Genomic DNA, 10,700 nt, shown 5'->3' on the forward strand with positions numbered 1-10,700 from the left:
CTTTCACTCTCATCAAGAGGCTCTTTAGTTCCTCTTCACTTTCTGCCATTAGAGTGGTATCATCTGCCTCTTCATTTTTTAGGCAAAGGAAATGAGACCTAGGAGTACTGATTCACTCACCTAAGTGACACAGCTGAATTGTGACAGAACTGGGAGGGAAAAATATAGTCTTCTGATCTCTAGTCCAGTACTCCTTTCACCATACTATTTGCCTGGCATAATCTCCTTGCAATACTATTCAGGCTTACTAAATTACATCACTCCTCATTTTTTATGCTACTAGATTCTGGAAGACTTAACTTTATCATAAATGCTACACAGGAGACAGATGGCTTAGAGACAGTCATTGTTTCAGAAGCCTTGTTCTGCAAAGTGACTTTGATATATAGACAATTTAGTCATTATCTTATTATTACACTAGTGGTGTATTTATTTTTGTTGTTAAAAAACACCCTTAGAAAATGGAGATATTGAAGTCTTGAAAAATGGTTAATGGACATGTCTAATTACTATATTTCATAAGATTTTTAAAATACAGAAATTTAGTAGACACATTTTGTATTGTGAATATATATTTAACTGATGGACTATAACAGCTCAAATAGAATCATTTACAGCTTATTAAGTAAATAAAAGTGCCTCCATAAAGATTCACATGACACCTAGCTTTTATTTCAGGTAACTAATTTCTTTTTTAAAAATTGCATAAATTTTGATTTACATGAGAGACTATGAGAACACCTCAGCAGTTTAAAATGTAGCTTAAATGACCACAGATTTAAAATATAATATCAGATGGTGAATATTAACTTTTAATGGTCTCTGATAAAAAGTTACTTAACTGTCTCTTACTCTCTGTGTTATATTAAAAGTGTTATGATATATTTCTGAATATTATTTACAACATATTTACTTGTTATTTTAACATCATATTTTCAAATCCAGATCTCACCAGAATTTTTGCTGGTTTGTTTTTAAGCTATTAAGTGACTTAAAATCAAATTTTATTGTATTTCATGGAAAAGATTATTTTCTAGCGGTGCATGCAGTATAGCAAATGACCTCAGTAACAGAAAAAACAATTATTTTCATTTACACAAAAGTGTGTTTACTTGATGGAGGGTTTGTCTTTTGAGGGGTGCAAATCTTCAAAGAAGTCTCTTCTTTTTTTTCCATTAAAAAAATCTTAATTGGAGGATAATTGCTTTACAATATTGTGTTGGTTTTTGCCATACCACAGCATGAATCAGCCATAAATGTATATATGTCCCCTCCCTCTTGAACCTCCTCCAACTCTCACCCCGCCCCACCCATCTCGGGTGTTACAGAGCACCAGATAGAGATGCAGACCTAGAGACAGACTTGTGGATACAGCAGGGGAAGGAGAGGGTGAGGCAAACTGAGAGAGTAGTCTTGAGATGTAAGCATTACCATATGTAAGATGGGTAGCCAGTGGGAATTTGCTGTATGATAACAGAAATCTCTTCTTTTTAATGTTGTTTCCCATGTTTAGGATGTATTATTTCTTTAGTGTTTCAAATCAGAATCTCAGGTACACAAAAAGTGTACCTGGTTTGAAATAACCAAAGACATACTCAATACCCCATTTCAAGGTTACTTGGTCCAAAAATTTATATTAGAAATAAAAAATGCTTTCAGGTAACATGATGGAAAATAGACATATGAAAAAGTAAGATGAGAAAAAGTAGAAGAGGCGCCCCTTTGTAGAGTTTAAGATCCACTGAATGTATTAAAGGGAAGTGAGCAGTTAAAGACCTTTCCTAAAGGATAACCTTCCTCATGTGTAATGTGTTAGGTCGATGGACTCATAAGAACAGAAAAGGAAATTTCAAGTACAGAATATGGATTTGAGTAAGATATATCTAACAGGAGTGGTTGGTCAGTTTGGCACAGTTATCTTTCTCTAGTCTAAAGCATCAAGGACGAGATTTTCTCAGAGAGTAGCTGAGCTTCCTTGGTCTGATTCTGCACATATACAGTTTTCTTAAACCAGAACTTGAAGTATAAAGATGTAACAACAAACTTGTGAAGGCTTGCCTACCAATACTCTTTTATCATAATAAATAGTACGATTGCTCTGAGTTTTATTATGACGAGAATCAGCCCCACCATCTCCTGCTCTTCCATTGTCCCTCTTACCTCCAGGTCTGGCAGAATCAGTTAGCAGATGGCATTGTAGTCTTTACAGCAGCAAAATCAATCAAGTAATAATGCTGCCAATTCAGGCACAGGGCTTAAAAAAAAATCACCAAAGATGGTTCTAGCAGCAGGAAAAGTGCAGGAATCTATACCTCCAGCCTCTGATGTAATGAGATGCCTCTGTTCTGGTTCTGAACTGATCTGGTCACCCATTAAGGTTGTGCAAGTGAAATCTCATCAGCGCTTCTAAGCAGGGTCAACATATGACCTTGGGAGTTCTTTTCTTTCAACAAGGATAAGCTAAATCCTCTCCTTCATAAAGCCATTTGAGTGGCCATTTTAGGTGTTTTTTTTTTCTTTTTAACTTCCAGCAGAAAAAGAGATGATTTCCGTCAGCTGTAGGCTTGCAGTGGAGAATCAAGAAATCAAAAGAACGGAGATCAAAGAAAATTGCTGAACTAGGTGTTAGATGCAGCCATTGATTTTTCTCCAGTTGTAGTTTTAAAAAAAATCCACAAAAATGGTAACGCATACAACAGTTGAATTTCTAATATGTTTCTGAAGCCAGAGATTGCTTCCTTCACAGTTTCACATGTAGAAACGGTTTTGTATAACATGACATAATAAAGCAGATCCTTAGCGTTCATGCTATTTTGTTGTCAAAACCTTAAGAGAATCTACCAAAAAGATGTCTTGTTATTAAAACCTCTGCAATATAAATGTATCTTTTAATGGAGACACTTAGGACTAGACTTAATATCTCAGCAACATTTATTTACTGGGAATCTGGAAAATTCTGACATACGATTGATTACTATTTTTCTCCTATCTATAAATGCCATAAAGTAACACCTATCTGCTTTACTGGTAAGACTTCATTTATGTTAAGGGTTAACTACTGTTTACTGCTGTTACTTAAGACTTAAATGTATGGCTTCAACAAAATATTAATTATGTTTTTAAGTATTTCATGAGTGTGTGGGTTTCTTAAGTTTGATTTCCAACAGTGTCTGGGTAGCAGTAATGTTTTAAAATATGTGACAAACTGTTTTCATGTTGCATTCCCATATCTTGATATATGATTTCCAAATGCTTATAACAGAACAGTCATCATTAAAACAGGGTGGTGGCAGTATTATTAAAGGTAAAGACAAATAGTTCATTTCATTGGCATTTTATATGCTGGTATGCTATTTTCCATAGGGTGCAAGGATTGACTTGTTTTTCTTTGTGCTGTATTGTTCAAGTAAATAAGTCAGGCTGATAACTTAAAAACATAAATATTCATAGTTCATTTTCTAAGCAGTCTAATCTCCCAATTATATAGCATATAGAGGGCTTCCCAGGTGACTTAGTGGTAAAGAATCTGCCTGACAATGCAGGAGAAGCAGGTTCGATTCCTGGATCAGGAAGATCCCCTGGAGGAAGAAATGGCAACCCACTCTAGTATTCCTGCCTGGAAAATCCCATGGACAAAGGAGCCTGGTGGGCTACCGTCCAGAGGGTCGCAGAGAGTCAGACACGACTGAACGACTGAGCACACACACACACACATATAGCATAATGAAATAAACATTATCATTAGAATTGGTTTCTGTAATTTGCCAATGGATGGAATAAGAGGCAAAAATGCCTGCTTGTACTGACTGTTTGATTCAATAACTTGATAAAAGTTTTATACAAAGTTTTAGTGGTTTAGCCCAATTCCTGATGTCCTGGCAAGTTTATGATGTAGAACAAATGAGGTTCAATCACAACTTGAAAAATAATTTAATATTTATGTATTATCATATAGATTATTTAAATTGCTGTTTCCACCCCATTTCGTATTATGATTCTTAGTCCACTTCTCTGTTTATGGGTTTAGACTCCGTTTGAGTTTTCAATTCTGTGTTTATTGTTCTCTTCTTTTTGTATCATAGACAGGATCACGAGACCATTCAAATCTCTCCATTCCGTCAAGAGCTGCTCTTCCTGCTGACACAGTTGATGTTGGGGATTTTTTGCCATTGAAAGCTGAACTTGACACAACTTACACTTTCTTAAAGGAAACACTTATAAATCCTGCGCCCCTGGCATCATCCCACTCGTCTCCAGTGACGATGTCTGCTACTGCCAAGCGACCAGCTCAGATTGGATTATGACTTTATGAAATAAAAAGCATGCAGGAAGAGTTAACAGTACAATTAAAATTGTGTTGATGGGGGATTTCCTTACCAGTTGAATTTTGTTTCAGCTCAAGTGGCCGTGGGTTTTTAAAAATTGTGTGATATCTTGATGTGTTCGGGTATCTATGTCTCCTCGAATAATGAAATAACCAACTTTTTTTCCCCCTCTAAGTTTTATTTATTATCACAGTTGCTCATTTTTATGTAACATATTTTTAAATGTTAAAGAATGACACATTTTAGGTAATTTCCTTCAGACTTAAAAAAATCAATAAGCCATTTTAGTCTCTATCTATCAAAGTTGTTTCATACTTGTCTATTTTAAAGCAGGACTGCAATACTTTAATAGGATTGAGAGAGCTATTTGAAATGTATGCCAATGATTCCTGTCATTTCATGGCAGCCCTGCCATGGTTCACTGAGCCCCCTCTTCTCTCTTGTCAGCTCAACTGAAGACAAGCATTTAGTTGCAAACTTTAAGCAGGTTGTGCAAAACAGAAATGATGTGACTGCTTCTCCTCCTGCACAATAATGTCACTCCTGGTCAATGTGAGAAGGTCAGGTTGCTCCTTGTAAAGCTACATGATACCACTTGCCCATTTGAACAAGTTAAGTTAACTGCTGCATCTGGTCCCTGCAGGCATTGAAAACGTGTCCTTTTTAGCAAGCCTGCTTTTGATAAGAAAGTCGAGCATGTGTGCTGGGAAGATGTCTGTGGTGCATTTAGGCACTTTTTAAGGACAGTTCCCACACCAGTACAGCAGGTAACATATTTAGTATAAGCTGAAAAACTTCAAGGTAATGGCTGTTTTGACCTTCAAAATAGACTCCTTTTTTGTTTGTGTGGTAGGACCCAAGAGTGACGCCCATCTTTGATGCTGACAGAATTTAAAACAAGGCCATTGCCCTGCATTTTCTGCCTTGTAGCACACAAAAGTAAAATTGTATGTCAGGCCGAGATGTCGGGGAGCTGACAAGATGCCCCAGTGACATTTCAGCTAGAAAGAGCAAGTGTCTTGCAACCAAGTGGTCAAATATCAAATAATAGGTCAAGCAAGAAGGAGCTGAGTTCTAACCACAAAGAGGTTTCTGGGAACTTACTTGACAAGCTTTTGGGTGCTTTGTGGCTTGACAAAGTGATGTTCTGTTGGGTATCGCTAGACAGACTGTTCTTTATTGCCTTCAGAAGATCAGACATTGACATTGATTAAACTCTTTAACCCTTAAAGGTTAAATCCTTGCAGTTTGCATCACAGTAAGTGAAGAACAAAAGGCTATTTGTAATACGTTATTTGTTTTTGTTTTAATCATTTAACTCCCCAGTGATATTAACTTCTGATGTGAGCTATACTTTCTGGCAAAGAGTTTTGATACAAAAATCCATATTTTATATTATGTTTCATTATGGAGTTTCATTATAGATACATTAGAAAATAACAGTATGTATTATGGAATCTATATTGTCTTAACTTTACAGTGACATTTGATTCAAATATACCCAATTTTTAAGAATTTATTAATTGGCCTTGGTAAATAAAATTGGTGTACTATTTACGTATTAGCCAAATCAACCAAGTGATTTATACCATCTGACATAACACAGCACTATTACTGTCATACTGTGTATTCTCATAGTACTGGGCCAACATAATAAGCTTTATATAAATCTTTAGAAAGCTATTTCTATGAAGTAAAATTACATCTTTAACCAAATTTCTCTTAATTCTTTCCTTGGAGTTCTTTTTATTAACCATTCTGGGTTTTGAATATTAAAGAACATGCCCTGTGTAATGTAATATAACATGTATGAAATTCAACTTACAAATTTATTATAACACAGAAAATGCTGTTGTTTTTATATAGATCATAGAATAATTTCTGCATGTTTCAAAATACTTTGTTTTGCCGTTCCATATAGTAATTAAGATATTGGCAATATAGGAATCAAATACGGTTCATATGACATCATTGAGCTTCCAATTCTCACACTGTAGAAAAACAGTGTCCCCTTACATCACTTATATGTCTGGTGTGTGTCTGTATGTTTATGTTAAATCTGTTTCCATATCCTAGAAATTAAAGGGGAAGGAGCACCTTTGTAAATTTTGCCTTGGACAGACCTTGGTCTTCTTGCCTTAATTTTACAGTCTGTTAATGGGATAACACCAGAAATAAATGTATATGTCTCTCCATTTATGTGAGTATCTGATTTCATAGATAAACTTTATATAATTAATTCTGAACTATAAATTCAAAAAGATTATTAAGTCAAATCAAAGCATGTCACAGTTATAACCAACTAGATGCTAAAGGCCATGGAGACTGAAGGATGAGCCTTCTGAGCAATCATTAGTATTCACTACCAAATATAGTAATTTTCATACCATATGCTTTTTTCCCCAGAAGTCAGACCCAGCAGGAGGAGAAGATTTAATGACATATCCTATGGAGATCTGAGAAACTCTAGACTGCTTCCGAGCACCTCAGTGACCAATCGCTGCATATTTGAGATCTGTGTTGTGTTGACGAGGATGGTTGCTCTATCGGCTTCTTTACTTCCTTAAAAATGATGTATAAAGTAGACTTTTCTCAGGAGGACAACTTCAAATATTTTTGGAAGGGAGGAGAATTTTTACTTTACCCTTTAGTATGTAGATTTTCTTACCTTCTGTGATCTAGAAAAATACCTGTATCATCCATCACCATCAAAGGGATTCTTAAAGTTATTGTTTTGGAACCTAAATCATGCTTACTTATTGAGACTTTTTGCCAGCATGTTTAACATAAACATTTTAGACTGATGTAATATGAATGCAAAGAGGTGCACGAAATTGAGACAATTGCCAGAAAGTTGAAAGTGAAAGTTGCTCAGTCGTGTCTGACTCTTTATGACCCCATGGACTGTAGTCCATGGAATTCTCCAAGCAGAATACTGGAGTGGGTAGCCTTTCCCTTCTCCAGGGGATCTTCCCAACCCAGGGGTCAAACCCAGGTCTCCTGCATTGCAGGTGGATTCTCTACCAGCTGAGAAACAAGGGAAGCCCAAGAATACTGGAGTGGGTAGCCTATCCCTTCTCCAACAGATCTTCCCAACCCAGGAATCGAAACAGGGTCTTCTGCATTGCAGGCGGATTCTTTACCAGCTCAGCTATCAGGGAAGCCAATTCAGAGAACTGCCAATTCAATGATTATTTAAAGACAAAGGTAAGTAGCCTCTTAAATAGTAGAATGATAACTTTACCAAATGTCTAACTTTACTAAACTTGGCAACACTATTTATTTCACACTTATAATATCTGTTATCAAGTGCTTAATGAGAGCATTACTATTTTCATGTTACTTTATTTACCAGTTAGAGGTAACTTCCATGGCAATCCAGTGGTTAAGATTCTGCACTTCCACTGCAGGAGGTGTGAGTTTGATCCTTGGTTAGGGAACTAAGACCCCCCCCAGCGTGTGGCTCTGCCCCCTCCCCAAAAAAGTATATTTACAAGTTATATCTGAATTCATTCTATAAACAATACTGAACAATGGTAAATCAATCTTATTTTACTATGCACATTTTATAGACTAGTTTTTTAATATAAAAAGTAGAAAGTAACTGATATTTGTTGAGCAACTATTCTATGCCAGCTATTGTAGCAAAACTCACATATAAACCTCTTGGGTATTTCCATTACCGTCTTATAGATGAATAACTGAGCATCTAAAATGTTAAGCATTTGACTACCTAAGATCATACAGAACCTAGTAATTACTAAGTCCAGAGCTATAACTCCAAAGCCCACGTTACTTCTACTTTGCTAGGCCTGACTTCAAGAAATAATTAGCAGTTTTTAAAGAGGACAACATTTTTTTAAAAATTTCATGACTAGTTAGGAATAATTTTCAGAAGTGTGTTTTGGTATGAAATCTAGATCATTTATCCGTTGATTGGATAAAACACATCCCTCCCTCTGTATGACTAGTAATGTGAAGAATAATAACATTATCCTTACCTTTCAAAGGACCCAGCACCATTTATTTTGTTTCCCAGTGTCTCTAACTTGGCTCAGAGACTGCTCTTAGCACAGACCCTCAGTTGAAAGCTATTGATGGTAAGCCAGCCTGACCAAGCTGTAACTTCCCAGTGGAAAGTAATGGCATATGCTGAGCAAAGCTGATCAAGAAAGCATTAACTTGTATATCTCCTAGGATGGAGATGGAGATTTTAAAAGATGTTTTTTGAACTGATGTCATAGACTGAATAATGACCCCAAAGATATCCCTGTCTAATCCCTGGAACTGTAATTTATGTGGTAAGAGGGACTTTGTGGGTGTGATTTAGTTAAGGATCTTGAGGTGGGGAAATAATCCTGGATAAGCTGGGTGGGTCCTAAATGCAGTCACAAATGTCCTTGTGGGAGAGGGAGGCAGAAGCTGATTTGATTACAGAGAGGAAAAGGTGATGTGATAATGGAAGCAGAGATTCAGGGGATGCACTTTTAAGGTGAAGGATGAGGCTGTGGGCTGAGGATACAGGTGCTGCTGGAAGTTAACATAGGCCAAGAAACAGACTCACCTGTCAAGCATCAAGAAAGGTAAGAGAATAAACTTGTGTTATTTTAAGCCACAGTTGTAGCCCACCAGGCTCCTCTGTCCATGGAATTCTCCAGGCAGGAATACTGGAGTGGGTAGCCATTCCCTTTTCCAGGAGATCTTCCTGACCCAGAAATCAAGCCTGCGTCTCATGCATTGCAGGAGGATTCTTTACTGTCTGAACTATTAGGGAAGCCTTTTAAGCCACAAGTTTGTAGTAATTTGTTAAAGCAGTCATGGGAAACTAAAACAATCAGTAAACTTTAGTGTTTTTTGAAAAGATTCATGCATTGGTCTTTTAATATTTTCTAGCAAAAATAATTTCTTCTTTTAAATTATTCTGATCCGTTGCTTTCATAATTGAAATTCACATATTTTTAGGTTTCCATTTTATATTCCTGGCTTCTGAATACAACAGGAGAAGGCAATGGCACCCCACTCCAGTACTCTCGCCTGGAAAATCCCACGGATGGAGCCTGGTAGGCTGCAGTCCATTGGGTCGCTAAGAGTCAGACATGACTGAGTGACTTCACTTTCACTTTCTGAATACGATAAACAGTGATTATCTAGCTGGGACATTTAGTCACTTTTCTATTGCCATCATTTTTGATAGTTTTTAAATTAACTTGTGACTTCAGTATGTATTTTAATGTCCATAGCTTTAAAAAGGTAGCATGCTTTAAAAAGGTATGAGGGTCTGTTGTTTTAATTTGGTTCCCTTTTTGTTGGCATATTTCTATAGCTTTTTTACAAAAGAAATTTAAACTTGAAAAACTTTATGTTAATCATAGCTTAAAATAATGATTCTGAATTTATAAATCATATCTTAAATGCACCAGAGCATCTTTTCTTTACTGTTTACCCATGAGTTCAACATATGTCCATAGTCATTTATCTGTTCTTTTTATTACAGCTGAAGTGAAAAAAATTTTAATTATTTCCACACAGTGAAATCTTCAAAAAATTTTATTGTATAATATTTGAATATATTTTGTCTTTACTTTGGTGAAATCAAGTAGTTTAAAAAAATGGTCTCATTCAGTGAGAGCAACTTGAAATGATTATGTTCAATATAATAAAACCTAAACTACTGAAGGCTTAAACCTAGAGTGTTAAATATTTCAAATACAGCAAAAGCAAGCAAACAAACAAACAAAACTACCTCTGGTTTTGTAAGGAACACATCCATCCCTCCTGGTTAAGTGAGACATAAATATGTACATTTTACATGTTGATGGAAGAGCTCCATCTTTTCTCATGAGCCTTGGCAGTTGTATAATGTCTCTTTTCTGGCCATGGAATGTGTTGATTGGCACACCCAGGGTATCAGATGTCCTATGAATTCATACCTTGGGTGCTTTCATATTTTCTCTGAGCTATTCCTTGCGTGAGCCTTTCTGGTTTGTAAGTTTTAAATCAAGCTGACTCACAAACAAGTCTTCCAAACTGTCTCTTCTGTGCAAATTAAATTTCCATTGACATCTCAGATGGAAAATTTGTTCTTAATCTTTGCAGTAGTGAGATCTAATTGATATTGCATGCTGTCGATGGTAAAATATCTGGATACAGTGCTGGAGGAGGTCTCGCTCAGTCGTGTCCAACTCTTTGCAACCCCGTGGAAGGTAGCCTACCAGGCTCTGCCGTCCATGGGATTTTCCAGGCAAGAATACTGGAGTGGGCTGCCATTTCCTTCGCCAGGGGATCTTCCCGACCCAGGGATCGAACCCGGGTCTCCTGCATTGCAGACAGACGCTTTACCTCTGAGCCACCAGGGAAGCCCGGATACAGTGCTAA

The 10,700-nt window shown here is 36.5% G+C and overlaps 1 protein-coding gene across 1 annotated transcript in view; it reads left to right on the forward strand.

Moving 5' to 3' along the window:
• The window catches only part of CCDC171 (coiled-coil domain containing 171), a 322,272-nt gene extending 317,789 nt beyond the window's left edge, over positions 1 to 4,483 (forward strand). Inside the window, 1 exon segment of the mRNA XM_043486967.1 lies at positions 4,083 to 4,483. Within this exon segment, the coding sequence (XP_043342902.1) occupies positions 4,083 to 4,304 (222 nt within the window). The 3' untranslated portion in view covers positions 4,305 to 4,483.
• The last annotated feature ends 6,217 nt before the right edge of the window (positions 4,484 to 10,700 follow it).

Source organism: Cervus canadensis, chromosome 14, assembly GCF_019320065.1.
Source record: "Cervus canadensis isolate Bull #8, Minnesota chromosome 14, ASM1932006v1, whole genome shotgun sequence".
NCBI classification, from domain to species: domain Eukaryota; kingdom Metazoa; phylum Chordata; class Mammalia; order Artiodactyla; family Cervidae; genus Cervus; species Cervus canadensis.